This window comes from Abrus precatorius, unplaced genomic scaffold (genome assembly GCF_003935025.1).
Source record: "Abrus precatorius isolate BTA unplaced genomic scaffold, Abrus_2018 Scaffold7, whole genome shotgun sequence".
NCBI lineage: Eukaryota > Viridiplantae > Streptophyta > Magnoliopsida > Fabales > Fabaceae > Abrus > Abrus precatorius.
Genome location: NW_020874417.1, coordinates 33,508,646 through 33,525,330, shown reverse-complemented (window position 1 = coordinate 33,525,330; position 16,685 = coordinate 33,508,646). Strand labels below are relative to the sequence as shown.

Genomic DNA, 16,685 nt, shown 5'->3' with positions numbered 1-16,685 from the left:
GATGTTTTATTGTTTTATATACTAACAATGTTCTTAGTCCAAATGAGAAGTAGGGAAGTAGGTACACTCGCTCACTCTAAGTTAACATGGCATATGAACTTGTTGTTCAAATGAACATTGGTGTATAATAATAGTGCATACACTAAAAGACAAATAGTCTGGTATATAAACTTACCTAAACCAACTACCTTTAGTTTATAATTAAAATTGTTTTAGTGTGAAAAACTATTAAGATTATCCATTCTTTTGCCGTAGTTGTTGAAGCTCTCTCTTTGGATCCTCTTGGTTTGTCCCCAAGTCTCCCCTGCAGGGCGCATTAAATAAATAGGAATTAGTAAGCAGAGTATATTCTAAGTCATCCAAACCCTTTTCTATGCCCAATGCGAATTTTTAGTTATTCAACGCTAACTTTTGGCTCTGTCTTAACATTTTCAAGAGCAACCGGGGATTCCAACCTGACACTACCACCACTGGACCTTGAGAAATTTCGTTTTGAAGCTAGATTTCAAGACTCTTCACTTCTTATTGATTATTTGTTCGTAAGAACATGTGTTAAAGCTATTCTGAATGGCAAAAGCAAACATGGGTAGAATGAAACAAAAAGAGAGAAAGAAAGAAAAGGAAGCACGTTTGATTCAAATCATCATTCTTGACCTCTTTTAAGTTAATTTCCATTTGCATGAGACGACATCCAAAAAATATTCTTTTCTTTTACAAGCATAGGTATATAATAACTAAGGAAGTGGTAAACAGTGCGAAAATACTTTATGAATATTAGGTGTCGTAATTATATTGGAAATTTAACTTTTATTGCACCTCACTCCTGAATATTTATGCCTAACCTTGCTCTTTAATTTTGAAGGATGTTGTTACCAAGTATCTTAAGATGATAATAATTAATAAACATCAAATACACCATTAAAATATTTTAATAACTTGTTTATTTAAGAAGTTCCTTTAAGTTAGCTGTTAACATTAATTTGTCAATTTTAAAATCATCTGTTTTCATATCGACAGTTTTCCTACTATTTAGCGTCTCGATAACTTTTTTTAGAGAACGTAGAGTCGAGTAACAGACATTCGAAGATGAATACGGAGCTCAGTGAATTTCTCTAAATTATATTGTGAGATAAATAACTTTATTTTAACTGCATTAATAAGATTAGAAAAATAATAATTTTTATTTATTTTTAATAAAATTTATTAATCGATCTAAGATAAAATTATTTATCATACATGATAACACAAATACAGCTCGGGGAAATGAATTGAAACAGAGGCACCTGGGAGTTTGGGACATTAAAATCACTAAGCTGTTTCTTACTTTGGCCGTTATTCTCTAAGGATTTTTGCTAGCTAGCTTCTTGATAATTGGGAAAATGGTAAAGAACCTTATCTGGTTATGTTTTCTTGTTGTCACTTGTCAGGTTTACTAGTTCGCTCGTCCTTGATTGTTTTCTTACTTGTTTCTGCTTTTGATAGGTGCATTATTTTTCATGGGGTAAAAAAGCTGCAAATAAAGAGAGAAAAGGAAGTCGTGCCACCTGCAACATCAACTGCACCCGCCCAAGATTAATTAAGCCTAATATTCTTTTCTTCCTTCCAACAAACCCTTATATACCCCTTTTCCATTGATCAACGACCAATCCTCACCAAATTTTAAGTATCATCGTCTCTCCCAGCTAGGATGAGATCTCATAACTTTAGGCACATAATCCAAATTCATATTCATACTTTGGGTTATGTATATAGAGCTGCCTTGTTTTTCTCTTTGGCGGAACCAACAAAATATTCATTAATTGTTGTGATTTGAGCAAATTAATTTCTGGAGGTTATGATACTGGAGAGACATTGTACCCTACACGCACAAGAAAACCAAACTGCTGCTGCCTCGTGGGTTTGTGTGCAGAACTCTCCTCCTAGCTAGCCTCTAGTGCCCATTACAGGAGTAACAGGACCACACACACGCAGCAACAACAAACACAAGGACAATAAATGAACCCGCCTTGTCACCCACTATCCCCATCACCAACGTCATACAATAATTCCAAGAAATTACAGCACGCGTTTTCCTCTCCCAATAAAAATAAACACAACCCAGAGAGAGTAGTTATCTTACATAACAAATCAAGAACAGAAACAGCACTATACACTATACACTATACACTATTGCTACAATAAATATGAAACAGCATCGAAACCCCAACGTCCCTCTCCTTCACACGCCTCCTTGGTTTCACACTTTCACTAAATTTGTCTTTTTTATCAATCAAAACAGAAACGCCGCTCTCTCTTCTCCCATTTTCACCGAAGAAAGTTTTGTTTTGTTTTTTTTTTAATCCCATAAAGTGGAATACATACACAACCGCCAATATTTTCTTTACCGTAAGAGAAAAAAATGAACAACTAAACAGAAATATACTGACATAACATCAAACCCATGTTAATATTGAATCAGTGTTGTCTTACACGAAGCTCCCTGAGAAACTACTCTGGCGCCGGTTGTTGCGTGTCCGGCGAGGGGTGGAGGACAAGAGTTCGACGACAAGGTCGGTGAAAGCACGAACGATGTATTTGTGGGTATGTGTGGGATTGAGAGCGAGGTAGCATAAGAGGAGTTCATGGAGATAGTCCCAATCTTTTCTAACGTCAAAGATTTGGCGGGAACGGATCATTTCCTGCATTGAACGGAGGAAATCGACGTAGGGGTTGAGGGAGTACTTGGGGACCGTAATGCCACCACCGGTTGGGGTGGAAGTGCGAGTGTCGGGGGATTGGATGATGGAATTGGAGGTGCCTGGGGAGGAGAAGAAGAAGCGTTGGGAGGCGAAGATGGAGGCGAAGTCGGGTTCGGTGGAGTCGGAGGAGGAGGAGGAAGAAGAGAAGTAGTGATCGGTGGTGGATGGTGGTGAGGGTGGTGGAGAGTGTGAGTGGCATAGGATGGTGGGGTATTTGTGCTTGAAGAAACAGAGGTGAAGGTGTTTGGAGAACAGGCTGGGCATCTTTGCACAATGAGAGAGAGAGAAAACACGGAGGAGGAAGAGAAGAAAAGAGTTTCTTTGTGTGCGCTTTTATACAGAGTTGCTATCTTCAGCTATTTGTTAGGTGGGACATATACGTTCAACACTTCAATGCCAGATTTTAAGAGATTTCTTATTGTTATAAAAAAAAATTACAATTCCTACGAAAACACAAAAGGATATTTATTTTATTATTTAAAAATACATTTTAAAACTTATTAATTGCTTTGTTTTCTTTTTAATAGATATAAAGTAAATTTTTTTAAATACCATTTCTCCCTTTGAATTACAAATGATGAACAGACACCTTTTTTAGGATGTGTAATAAGTTAAAGTAACCGGATTAAAAAACTAACAAATATGATACATGCAACAAAAAATATATAAAACAAAATTACTTTAAAAAATGTAAATATAGATTTTTTTGGTTTTAAAATGAGTTTTCGAAAAAAGCAGATGATGTACTATAATTTTTTTATTTTCATTTTTTAAGGATACTATTATTAACATAAAAAATTAAAATATGGACTTAATATAAAATTAATGTATTATTAAATAACACGTGGGTACATTAAAAAGATATTACATTGTAAAAAACATATGTAAAACAAGATAACTCATAGATAAAATATAAAAAATATTATATACATATATATAGAGAGAGTTCCATCCTTACTTCCACATATGTTTTTTAGATTATAAACATTGGTTAATCTTAACTCCTAAATGTACAAGTTTCGAATTTAAATTTTACGTATATATATATATATAACGGTAATGAGAGTCTTAAATCCGTTATATAATTTTATTTATTATATTTAAGTTTAACAAATAATATAATACTGTTAAATGACTAAATTTAGCTCTAAGGTATATATATATATATATATATATATATATATATATATATATATATATATATATATATATTACACTTTATTTTAACGTAAACGCGTGTTTCATGAACAACCATTTTTTACTCTAAACATCATTGTCATATAATTTTAGATTCCAACTATTAAATTTGAAACTTAAGAATATTAGGTGGAAATTTTGGATAAAATTTAAAATTTGATAATATGAATGTTTATGAAACGAGTTATATTTGTCCCTCACAATCTTATGTTTAAGGCCAAATTTCTTAAACCGGAGCCATCTCGAAACTGGAAAAAGTACAATAGTACGAGTCTAATTAAGAACATGGTTTAAGTTAGATAAAAATGAAATTATCTAAAAGAATACATTTTTGCAAAATAAGATAATGATACAAATGTGTATTATTAATAGTTTCAATTAAATTTTAAAAATGTAAATATTTAATTGTATATTTGATCCTCTAATTTGAGTTATGGGTAATTTTAATTTTAAAGTTTTTTTTTTCAAAATATATAAATTTGATATCTGTTAAATTTTTAACTGAAAAATGTTTAACATATTTTATTAGACATTAAAATTATTTAAAAATAAACATTCAATAATCTTATATTTCAACCTAACAATTGTTTTTTATGAATATTTTTTTAATCTTACATCAGGGTGTATGGAATAATGGGATGAAATATGCCCATATAAGTAGTTTTAAATATTTTTAAAATTCAATAAATGGATTTTATTTTTAATATAATAATTTTAAAATATTTATTTATTTTTCATTCTCTTAACCTGTGCTCCTATTTTTTATTTCATTTTGTTTTTTTTACTAGTATATTAAGAACAATCTAACAATAGTTTAATTAATATACCTTTCAATATAAATTCCTCGATAGTGATAATAAAGTGCTATCATTGTATGTGTTAAATTGAGGGAGAGACAGCAAAGAAAGTTGGATGAGCTTTGTATTGGAAATAAACGTTAATCTACTCAGCTTTTGCAGTTCACGGGTTTTCCTATAGTCTTTTAAGTGTGGAGTAATTCACTACTTCACTTAAGTGGCAACAACCAAATGTTTTAGTAAATCTTATGTCCCTTCTATCAAGCATAGTGTTAAATGTTACTAATTGAATTAATAAATTGAAATTCTACGTATGAATATATTAAGTGTATAAAAATTTATATGATTCAAAATACAATTAATACTTTATCAAATCTTTTTTATTTTAACATATAATATATTTTTTAATTATATGTTTATGAATATTTAATTTATTTAAATTATTGCATCACATAGTACATAACATAATATCACATTATTTAATAATTCAACTTATTAATTCAATATGTTATAAAAAATTAATGTTAACAGAATTTATTTTTGGAGTAAATTAATACTCGCTAGAGATATATAAAATAATAATACTTTTTTTACGTGAGAATGCAATAATAAATGTTTGCTATTAAATTCTATTAAAAACAATAAAGATTAAAATATACAAATTCTGTAATATTAATTTAAAAAATTGCATAGTTTTTACAATAATTTTTCACTGTTTGAATATAATTATGAGATGCAAATTTTAACAAAAAGAAAGAAAGAAAAAACATTTATACAAGACAGAGAAATGTGCGGTGCGCGTGTTTTGGACATTTTTTTTTGTTGCCTTCAAATAATATTTGTTCCAATTGAATTATTTATAAATTTCTTCAAGAGCTGCGTAAACTTTACACAAAGTGATTGGTGAGAGAAAGATCTTTCATGTTGAATTTCATGTCATGAACAAGTTTGCCAATTGCTAAGTGCTTGACAAATATAAAAATGGAAAAGAATAGATAATAATTGCGTAGCTTTAAGCTTACTAATAGCTATCAGTTATTGGAGTAATTTAATTCCAGTAAAACTACAACTTTTGAGCTTCCTATAACTAGTTTTCATTTCATAAAGCTTGACTGTAATTTTGATTTCTTAAATTTCATTTATTTATATTTAGCTTTAAGTATTTTTAATTACTTAAATTAAGTTTTTTATCTTAGAATTTTATTTAATAATTAATAAAAAAACATTTAATCTATCATTGATTTATATAAAAAAATAAAAAAATAAAAGAATAAAAATTAAAACACAGGTACAGTCAAGCATGTTAACATCGTTTGGTCGCATCTGTCATTTCAGAGATGATTGAAGGGTATGCACAATCCCCTGACAATACAAGAATAATGATGCGCTTCATTGCTCAACCAGGCTTTCATTTGACCTCCCATTTTTGTGAATTTCCTGATTTTTGTATTATGTTCATCAACATCACTCAAGTTGAAATCTAAGTTGTCCGGTTTTTCTTCTTTAAAAACCAGCGTATAACATATAGAGCAAAACCAATGCAAAATTATTTAGCATTTAAACATGAAACTTTCTTCATGCATGACATCTTGATCGTCTTCGCAACATGAAATAACCTGGAAAGGCGAACCCCCCCCAAAAAAAAAAAAAAAACTTTGGCGTGATAGTAATAATAGATGAAAATGTACACAGAAAGAAACAATGAAATTATTTGAACATTGCTTATAATTTTTTAATCTGTCTCTCAAATGTTAAAAAAACAGAACAAAAATGTGGTGAAAACAGAAAATGAAAATTACTATATAGTATTATATAATAGATATGCATGGCATGTCAGGCATGCAAAGGGTGAGTGGGATTTTGGGTGACAAAAATGCCCCCTCTTTTTAAACTTGTTAGTGAGTGAGACTGAATTTGTCCTCTGCAGCTGTCCCATGTGAATGTGAGTGTCCTTGCTTCTCCACTGGAATCACGTGAATTTATGATCATTTTTGTCCTTACCATTTCCCATTTCCCATTTCTAGCTAATATATGCTACCAACTTATAAAGAGGGTCCGCATCGTGAGCTGTGATTTTGTGCCCTCAGTTTCAATTTGTCTGTTTCATATTTTTACTCTCTCTAACTTCTAACATACAATGTTCTCTCCACTGTACCTCTGCCCAGAAATTTACAACATCACATTTTACACATTAATATATGCCATTGATTCAATGTACATAATTGTAATTCAGTGACACTTTGATTGTTATATAAAGTGTTCATTGTTGTGTACATGACATTACTTCCATAATGACTGTCAAGTGTCAACACTAGATACCTTATGCCCTTTTTTTCTCATCATCTTTTCAAAAATCAAATTCAAGAATGAAGCGATTTATATGTTTCAGAATATTATTTCCATAAAATTTATTAAAAAAAGTGGTATAATTAAAAAGAATCGCAGTACAAAAAAATAAAAATCTTTTCAGAAAAATGTTTAACGCAAAGTTAAATTATGTGTGTTTTGATTCTGTTTTAATTTCTTGCCTCCAAACCTGAAAGTTATTTTTGAAGTGAATTAATTCTCACTTATATATAATCCTTCTGTTGACTTTTAGATTTAAAAGTAATTATTACATTATTAATACGATATTTCCGAGATCAAATATTTAGTAGTTTTATTGGAATTTGGTATATCATTACACAATTATCCCCATCAAATGAACTTTGGAGCACAATATGATGTTTCGTGAGTGTATGGAAAAAACATCATAGCTCTAATCACTAGACAAATTTATATAAATTGTTTATTTCTTCTTCATGTGAATGTACATACACACGTACGGATACATGAAACATCGTATTTAGTGGACAAATTTATACAAATTATTTTTTACATGGATGATATAAAAAGCTTAAATTATATATAAGCACTGATACAAACAATTCTGTATATGCAGGAAAACATCATAGTTCCTTTACAGTAGTTTTAAATTTGCTAATTCCTAGCTATAATGTTTCATTTATGATTATTTAAAACTTGGAAAACAGTTGATGACACCAATTTCTTCTAAGTTTTGCTTTATCAACTTTGCTGAATATCACCAAACTTTTAGGTATAAATGTGACGACTGACGTTAAGTTTTTTCTTTATTATTATTATTATTAGATTTTCATATTTATATTTTATCTTTATTTATTATTATTATTATTCAATTATTCTTGAAAATTGATTCCAATTAATTCAAGAATCTTATTTAAAGAGTCAATAAATAATAATGAATTTTAAATACACCAAAAATTGCAAAAAAAAAAAAATTAATATTTTTAATTTTTAAATTCTTAAATCAGTATCTTAAATACAACATTACAATTTTTCAATAAAACAATATCATCGTTTCCGCATATAAAATGTCAGTGCGAAAAAAATGACAAAAATGAAAATAAAATAATGAGAATGTTATTATAGAGTTCGAAACAGTAGTCTATATCTTATTAGCAAGGAAAAGAGACACTTAGAAACGCCACTCAGACTACTACCACTTGATATACCCACAACCATCATTCCACAACACATCGACAGACCAAAAAAACAACACAAAACATGCATCATTATTTTTGAGGATCACAGGTTAACATTTTCATTAAGCCTAGCAGCAGCCGCAACAGAAGCTGCCACGCCGCCGGGAGTCGCTGTGGCCTCCGGGTTGTTCCTAACCTCAGCACTCGCCACGCCTTCAGCATCTTGAATTGTCGCCGCCTTATCAGCCGGCAACTTGGCGGTGGCCCCCGTCAAAACGTCGGCGAGCTTGATCTTCTCCTGGTCACGCTTGCAGTCTGCATTGTAAGCGGCCGCCGATTGAGCCATAGCAGCCAACCCACCCGGCGCTATAACATTACTCCCCGTCGCTCTCACCTCCGCCGCCTGTATCGCCGACGCGTCACTCTGATCCACCGATTTCTGACCCACCGTCTGTGCCGTCGCCTCCAGCGCCTCCCCTATGGTTATTGCACTCTCTCGAACCGCACCCACTCGCCCCGCCTGAACCGGAGTCGGCTCAGAGTACTGTTCCACAACCTTCAAAGTATCGAAAAAAGGGAAAACGAAAAGAATAATGACATTGTAACGTAAAATACTCAAAACACTGTAATAATACTCGTTTCCATCTCTTTATATCATATTATTATATAATATTTCACAGTTTTTTTATATTTATTTTTCTTTCGTCGTTGTTAAATAGTCATGTAAAAATATAGCGATGAGTGTAGATTCTGTATAAAAAGTAAAAGAAAAAAAACTATGTACTGAAAAAATAATAATAAAGAAATTTGTTAAAAAAAACTTGAAAAAAAATCAGATGTAAACAGAGTAATTACTCTGACGTCCCAAAGAGATTAGAAAATAAAAAGAAAAGGAAAAAATGATATATATAATTTTAATGTCATGTGACTATAAAAAGTTTTATGTTAATAACAAATATAATTACGACAAAAAAGCAAAGTCTAAATTTTTTAATATCCATAATAAATATAATTTTAATGCAATCTGAAAATAGGATTGCTCAAGGAAAATCCTATGACAAAAGCAAACGCGGACACTGAAAACGAGACAAAAATTAACTAGAAAAAGGGGGTCGGAATCAGAACCTGCCCACCGACTGCTTCAGTTATTATACGTCGTCCGGGGACATGAGTCTCTGAGACAGTGACGCCGCGGTCCCCGGTGACGTCGGTGACGTCTCGATGACCGACGACTCCGGCCTGTTCGTTCCGAGTGGCGGCGGATTGCATGACAGCAGCTGCTCCACCGGCTTGAGTGTGGCCCAGCACTCGGGTCTCGGCGCTCTGCATCATGGCCGCGTCTTCCGGCGCAACGGGCTTCTTTGCGAGGTCTCCGGAGACGTCAAAAACGTCGCCGTATTTGATGGGATCTTGGGGTTCTTGGGGGCGCCTGGGCTGCTCCTGACTCATCTTCTCGGAATGCTTTTGCTATCACTTATAACAGCGATGAATGATGAGAATATATATATATATATATATGGATATAGGTTCAGTGTTTTGGAGTTGGGAGTAGCTAATTAGGTATAAATAGGTTGTAATGGAAGTGGAGAGGGAGAATACGTGGCCAAGCGTTACACATGGCAATAAGAAGTGTTGTAGCAGGGGACGTGGCATGCTCATTCACACCCACCTAGCTTCCTTTTGCCAAGTTTTCCACCTGCTGTAGGGGAAAATAATATATGCCATGCTAATCGTTGCAATTACATTGCTAATTATATAGCATGTCACTTATTTTAAATTTTATTTTTTTAATCTAAATTTTTACCTTTTTAGGGTTGATTTTAAGTGTTTAATTATAATTCTTTTTTATTCAAAATTAAATACTTATTATGTTTTTATATTTTAATAAATACTTTTACTCTACATAAAAAAACTTTTTTTGAATTAGTAAATTCAAATATAAAATCAGGAGTATATCTATTAGTAAAATATATACAATTAATCTTATTTCTCTAATATAATTGGCGGTGGCAATCGCAATGTCATTAAATGTATTCGAGATATTTCTATACCTTCTTAGAAAAATTGAAATAGTAATTATACTTTTTTTCATACCCAATGAGATGTATACATTTTTTTAGAAATTAAAGGAAACAGAAATTACTAATGTAATGAAGTTGATAAGACCAAAAAAAAAAACTAAATGTTTTTCAAGATATGAATATAAGAAAATTAAATTTGTTTTCCTTTCTATTCAGGTTGAAATCAAATCTAATAACTTGAAAAAATGTTATCACAAATTAATATTCTGGGTAGTAAAAAAATAAATTAAACGTGTATACAATTTGATTGAAGGTAGAAATATCAGCGAATCGGTGTTAGTGTGATTCGATCGAGGTAATAAATTTAAAAATCAAACCATTCATAATTTATTTTTATCAAATTATTCTTTTTTATTTGGTCTTTTGAAATATTATAAATTTTTTAATTTATTTTTATAAACAGTATAATATTTTCATAATATTATAAGCTTTATATTTTGTTATTTTAAAATAAGAGACTCAATAAACATAATGTAGTATTTAAAGGAATCAAATAAAAATCCTTTTGTAGTAAATTTTTTTATGAGAAATTTATTTTAAAAAATAAAATTAAAATCATACATTTTTTAAAAACCACCTTTTAATCAAACTCATTATTCGTTATATATATATATATATATATATATATATATATAAATGCATTTGATCGCAATTTAAATAGTAAACACTTAGAAATCTTCTATTACAATCGCTATGCACTTACGATTGACCGCTATGCATTTAAGAGTGCCATTACATATTCAAGCTATTTGGTAATGTCGGTCAAATGAACAGCCATTTAAGATGTTTATTATTTTTCACTATCTTTTTTTTCTCTACTTATTTTACACTCAAAAAGTGAAATCAATATATAATATTTTTATTTATGGAATCAAAAGCGTGAGCTTCAAGTTATATATGCTTCAAATATAATTTGCACTAGTCTTATTTAATTCTGGAATCATAAAAAATAGGACTGGTTAGGAATTGATCATATCAACTTAAATTTATGTTTTTACTTTTTTAACTACTTACTATAAAAAGTAATAAATTATAAATTTATAATTGTAGTGTTTACTCTTAGGCTTACTATAGTTAGCTATAGTTCATCATTTAATAACTATTAATAGTTAGTTTGTAACTACTTGAAATTCCGAAGAGAGTTATTTTAGTTTGTTGTCTTTTGTACTTACAAGTTACAATCATTATTCCTTATTATAACTTATTATCCTTAACCATCGTTTGGAAGCCCCAATAACAAAGGAAAGAAATCAAGACTTTTTGTTTTAAGGAAAAAAAATCAATTCATTTTATTTAGCTCGGATTAGTCAAAAAATTGAGAAATGAAAGAAAATTAAGTTGCGTATGGACTCACGAAATAAAAAAAATCTCATGGCACACGAGCAGTGAAAACATGACATGATAAAAGAGAGAAAGTTATCAAGATAAATTTATTATATTGTTAAATTTCAAATAATATTAATGTCCTATATTTTTTTTTCCTTTTAGACAAAACAATATCCCCTTATATTTTTTTTTTATTTCTTTCCATGTCCAAACAAAATTTTAATATAACAAGTAAACTAATTGAGGCAATATTGTCAAATAGATATTTAAATTTAAATGTAAATAAAATTAAATATCTTCATATCTAGTTTCAATTAGAGTGAAATTTTTTTAATCAAAATGATTAGAGAGAGAGGGGGGGAGTATTTGGTTTTAGAGGTGGGCATGGCTCCCAAAAAAAATTGTAATTTTCTTAATTTGCTATATGTATATAACTCAACTTTTATGGATGTATAAGAAAGAAAAGTATAAAATCTAGATTCTATATGTATAAAATAAAATTTATGAAAATATTATTATACTTCTTAGAACTATATCTTTTAAAGTTTTCGTAGAAATCAAATAATTACCAACATATCTTAAACAGAAAAGTAAAGAAGTTACTACCTCATGGTTTTCCCATATATATAACTTGTGAGATACAGTCTTACAGTGCATTCATATTCATAAACGCTTACCACCATTCTGCACTTTGAAGGCTTTTGCAAGTTCTCTTCTCTCAGACTCACCATTGCGCTGCTGCAACTGTAAACCCCAATGGATAGCGAAGAAGAAAATGCTGAGATTCCCGACGATAACAATGAAGGGGCGGACGGAGATAACAATGATCGGGCACACGTCGAAGTAAGGAAACTTCCGCCTGTGGCACCAGAACAATTCGGCGAGGGCTTGCCTTATGCGCCGGAAAATTGGCCGAAGCCCGGCGACATTTGGGGATGGAGAACCGGTAAGAAAGTTTCTACGACTGGGCACTTCCTGAACCGATACCTTTATCTTCCATCTAGTCTTTGCGGAATCAGCAGTCGTGGCCGAACCGCAGGCCAGAAGCGGAAACAGTGTTTTGCTAGCAAGGTTGCGGTTAAACGCTACTTGACAGATACATTCCCTGATGTTAAAGTCTACGAATTCTTTGGTAACTTCAGCTGGATGATTCCTTGTGTAATGCCTGGTCAGTTTCTATATCCTGTCTTTTCGTTTTGTTTTGTTTTTTTTTCTTCATAATGTTTTATGTCTTCCGTTCTTTCTTGCACTTGGAGTGTTCTTGAGAATCATTCTCCTTCTTGTTCTTGAAATTTTTTTTCTTGTGACTGTTTCCCGCATTTAAAAAAAAAAAAAGAGAGCAGAGAATTCACGATGACACGGTGAACGAAACAAATTAAAGCAATTAAAACGTGGGTAATTTTTTCTCTGTGTCTATTCTAAAATAAAAGGTAACCATAAAAATGTTATAGACACTCAAACAGGTTTTATGATGTTTTGGATTTATCATTTCCCGAGTTTTGTCTTCTGCACGGGGTGCACTTTCACTTTAACAGCATTTATGTTCAAAAAAAGTCAAAACCATCGTCATACCATAATAACTTGAAAAAGGAAACTAATTTTTATCCATCTTTTTTTTCTTTTGCGTCAATTTAATTTTATGGAGTATTTTAAAGATGTGTATATATACATCAGATGAGAAAAAAGAAAAATAATTGTTAAATAATATAATAAATGATATTATGTTATATGAAAAGTGAGAAATGAAAAAAAAAAAAAACGTGAAAGAAAATAGAGGTAAAATATAAAACTTTGAAAATTATAACATGAAATTTTGATGTTTAGTGTTTCGAATCTGGCTCCGTAAGTTGTCTGGTTTGAAGGTAGTCTATGTGAAATTATAACATAAATACCTTTTGACATATATGCATCTGTTTTAGTCTCCTACTTGTAAATGCTTTTCCGCATCTTAAAAGATGATCACAATTAACAAGGTTGTTTTGCATTATAGGCGCTGAAGAGCCTGGCGCTGAAGAGCCTATACCGCAGCCTGCACCTGCGGTATCACTCGTAGAGTCATCACATTTGAAGCAGATAGAATCTAACGTTGTGTGTAAAGCTGGGAATAAGGAGTGCAGCAGCTTGAGTTTGGAAGAACGAGAAAAATATTCACCTGGGATGCCCTGTAACATATGCTGCGCTGTAGCTGATTTTTGCCGTGATTGTAGCTGCATTCTCTGTTCCCGAAATGTGGATTCAGCTTATGGTGGCTATAGTTACATCAAGTGCCTAGTAAAAACTAACGATAACATTTGTGGGCATGTTGCTCACATGGAATGTGCTCTTCGAGATAGCCTGGCTGGCACTGCTGGAGGAGACGTTGCAATTGATGCCGAGTACTATTGCCGGCGCTGTAAAGGGAGAACTGATTTGGTTTCTCATGTTAAGAAGCTTATAGAGTCATGTACAACTACTAATTTGGACAGTGACATTAGAAAAAATATTTTAAATCTTTGCACGTCTCTCTTAGAGAATTCAAAGAAAGACGATGCAAGGAAGCTTCTGATCAAAATCGGAAAGAGCGTCCAAGAGGTATGGTTAAATGATAGAAATGATGATGTCCTTGAAAGGCAACAGTATATATGACGAATTTGATAGTTTGCTTCAGGTTAAATGTGAGACTAATCGTCAAGATACAAGTTTATTCGATGACGGTTGTGAAGGTAAAAATATCATGTGTTACGTAATATTCAAATAATATTGTCCAATGTTTACCTTTATTATTGATGCAATATTTTAATATATGAACAGGCTTATCCGTTGAAAGCCCTTTAGACGTTCCAATAGCGACAGAACCTTGTCATTTGTCTGCTGAATTAAGACTTGAGATCGAGACTGATTGTATTCTGCGGGATCTTAAAAGTTCGCAAGAGTATGAATATAAATGGGCAGCAGGAAAACTCAATGAACAGAAAAAGTTGTTACAAGATTTGCACCGGCAACTGGAGGATGAGGCTGAACAACTACGTGTACGCCCCTCATCTGCCCCCGAAGGTTTGGAAGATTCGATCAGACAAAAAAAGGAACAGATAGAGAAGGAAACCATGAAATTTGAAGAAATGAAAAAGGTGGACATCGGTTTTGCCAGGACCTCCAAAGACATTTTACAGAATTACTTTGGCTTATGGGTTCGACAAAGATTCAATTGATCAATTTTCCCAACATCTGACCATAAATTTTCTTACTGACGTGAGATGGATAATCACGTGGCATTGTCAAGCAAGTTGTCCTGTACTCGTGCCATTCAAATAAATTGCGCATTGAAATCGTATAATACCGTGTTTTGTTATATTCTTTTAAAAATTTTATTATACTTTTTTATTAAGTAAATATTGAATAAAAAATCTATATTTATTATTTTAAAAATATAAAAAATATTAAGTAATTTTTATTTAATAATATAGAAATTATAAATATATAAAATAAAGAATTTAGAATTATTCAATTTTGCGGAATTATGCTTTCTTCTGAAGTCCTGGATATTAGAACCAAAGAACCTATTGAAACTAGTTTGTACAATCACCTGTAATCGTACACAAATGAAAAAAAAAAAAAAAAAGACTTGCACAAACAAACAAGGTTTCTTTTCTTTAATTTAATCTGAAAAATATTTGCTTTTCAAGCTCGACGAGCCTACCATCTCACATTCTCTTGAAATACGTTTGGCAGGTCACCTATTTGAATTTGCAATAACATCTCTTGAAACAAGAACATCACTAGTCACACACATAACGAGTTCGTATTTGATCATATTGCTAACCCCGTAGTGCTAGTCATTCATTATGGGCATTTGGTGATGGCCTGTGATAGTGAAAAAAATTTCTTTGATAGGGAAACTTAGACCCCTGTTCCTTCATTTTCTCGTGAAATGAGAGGTAAAATGTAAATTTTTTTTTTTTGGGGGGGGGGGGGGGTGTGGAGAAACGAGAGCACTAAATTAGAGATAAATTATGATGTTGAAATATTAATCCCTAAAGCTTTAGATAATAAAATATAAACTGATATGTGAATAATAACCTAAAGTGATAATTCGCCAAGATGTTCAAGCAAACATTTATTGCTGAGAAGCATCACACGCCTTTTAATACTATTCCAACGCACTTTCTAAATTTAATAAGGTTTATATATTACATTTCAAGACATATATAAATAATAAGTAAATAATTAAATAATGATTTCAGTTATTCTTCACTCTATTGTTACATAATGTGTTCTTACGTTTAAAACTGACTTTTAATACGCGAATTACCAAAGCAAAATATAATTTTAATTACCGAACAACACTAAAATATCTATAATATGATACGTAAGTTTTGTCTTTATCTAAATCACATAAGTATACATTTCAATAACAGGTTAGAGAGAGAGAGAGTTACTTGGGTGAAAACCACTATCCACTGAGAGCCATTAACATGAGAGAAAAGAAAAAAAAAAGAAAAAGAAAAAAGAGAGAAGTCCTGTTCAACACCCTACGATCCCGTGACGCAAAAACGAAAGGTTTGGAATTCAAACATTTTATCATATCTGTTGTGTGCAATGAAAAGAAGTGAGAGGCATATCAGCACATCACACCTCATCAACTACTTTCGATTCAGAGAAACCATAATAAAAATAAACTCATCATGGAACATCATACATGGAGCTAGCACAAATTGGGTATGTTGTTCCCAACTGTTCAGTCCTCTTCACAAAAAATAACTTAAAAAAAAAACTAACAAGACCTTCCACCAGGACCAATGAATCCCACTAAAACATTCTGGGTTTTCCTCTCTATTCCTCTCTTTTTAGCTTTCTGTCAATTTCTTCCTGCTCTCCTCTTCTAAATCCTTTTCCCTCTCAATTTTTCTTGTGTAGAAAATGACCGAGCCCTCTATTCCTCTTTCTTAAAATCTCTCTTTGATTCTCTCAACCTATCTTTATTCATATCAACCTCTGTTCGTAAACCATGAGATTGAGACTTAATTTAAATTGACGTCATTTATTCTATTATTGGGGGAAGTAATA

At 31.5% G+C, this 16,685-nt stretch overlaps 3 protein-coding genes across 3 annotated transcripts; 1 reads left to right on the top strand and 2 right to left on the bottom strand.

Annotated features, from left to right (window-relative positions):
* Positions 1–2,465: 2,465 nt before the first annotated feature.
* On the bottom strand, positions 2,466–3,002 carry LOC113871839 (transcription repressor OFP12-like). The gene has a single exon (XM_027508935.1). The coding sequence runs from the start codon at positions 3,000–3,002 to the stop codon at positions 2,466–2,468; it is 537 nt and encodes a 178-aa protein (XP_027364736.1).
* A 5,336-nt stretch (positions 3,003–8,338) lies between these two features.
* On the bottom strand, positions 8,339–9,684 carry LOC113873456 (late embryogenesis abundant protein D-34-like). Its single transcript, XM_027511586.1, has 2 exons — positions 9,361–9,684; positions 8,339–8,791 (listed from the first exon to the last, which is right to left on the bottom strand). Exons 1-2 carry the CDS (start codon positions 9,682–9,684, stop codon positions 8,339–8,341), a joined length of 777 nt encoding a protein of 258 aa, XP_027367387.1.
* Positions 9,685–12,398: 2,714 nt separating this feature from the next.
* Positions 12,399–14,830, top strand: LOC113871838 (protein OBERON 1-like). The gene is made up of 4 exons (XM_027508934.1): positions 12,399–12,810; positions 13,633–14,213; positions 14,290–14,344; positions 14,433–14,830. The coding sequence occupies exons 1-4, from the start codon at positions 12,399–12,401 to the stop codon at positions 14,828–14,830; spliced, it is 1,446 nt and encodes a 481-aa protein (XP_027364735.1).
* The last annotated feature ends 1,855 nt before the right edge of the window (positions 14,831–16,685 follow it).

Coding starts and splice junctions, on each gene's coding strand:
- LOC113871839 (XM_027508935.1), bottom strand. CDS start 3,002: ATGCCCAGCCTGTTCTCCAAACACCTTCACCTCTGTTTCTTCAAGCAC.
- LOC113873456 (XM_027511586.1), bottom strand. CDS start 9,684: ATGAGTCAGGAGCAGCCCAGGCGCCCCCAAGAACCCCAAGATCCCATC. Junction 8,792..9,360: donor CTGAAGCAGTCGGTGGGCAG/GTTCTGATTCCG, acceptor GATACTTTGAAG/GTTGTGGAACAGTACTCTGA.
- LOC113871838 (XM_027508934.1), top strand. CDS start 12,399: ATGGATAGCGAAGAAGAAAATGCTGAGATTCCCGACGATAACAATGAA. Junction 12,811..13,632: donor GATTCCTTGTGTAATGCCTG/GTCAGTTTCTAT, acceptor TTTGCATTATAG/GCGCTGAAGAGCCTGGCGCT. Junction 14,214..14,289: donor TCGGAAAGAGCGTCCAAGAG/GTATGGTTAAAT, acceptor AGTTTGCTTCAG/GTTAAATGTGAGACTAATCG.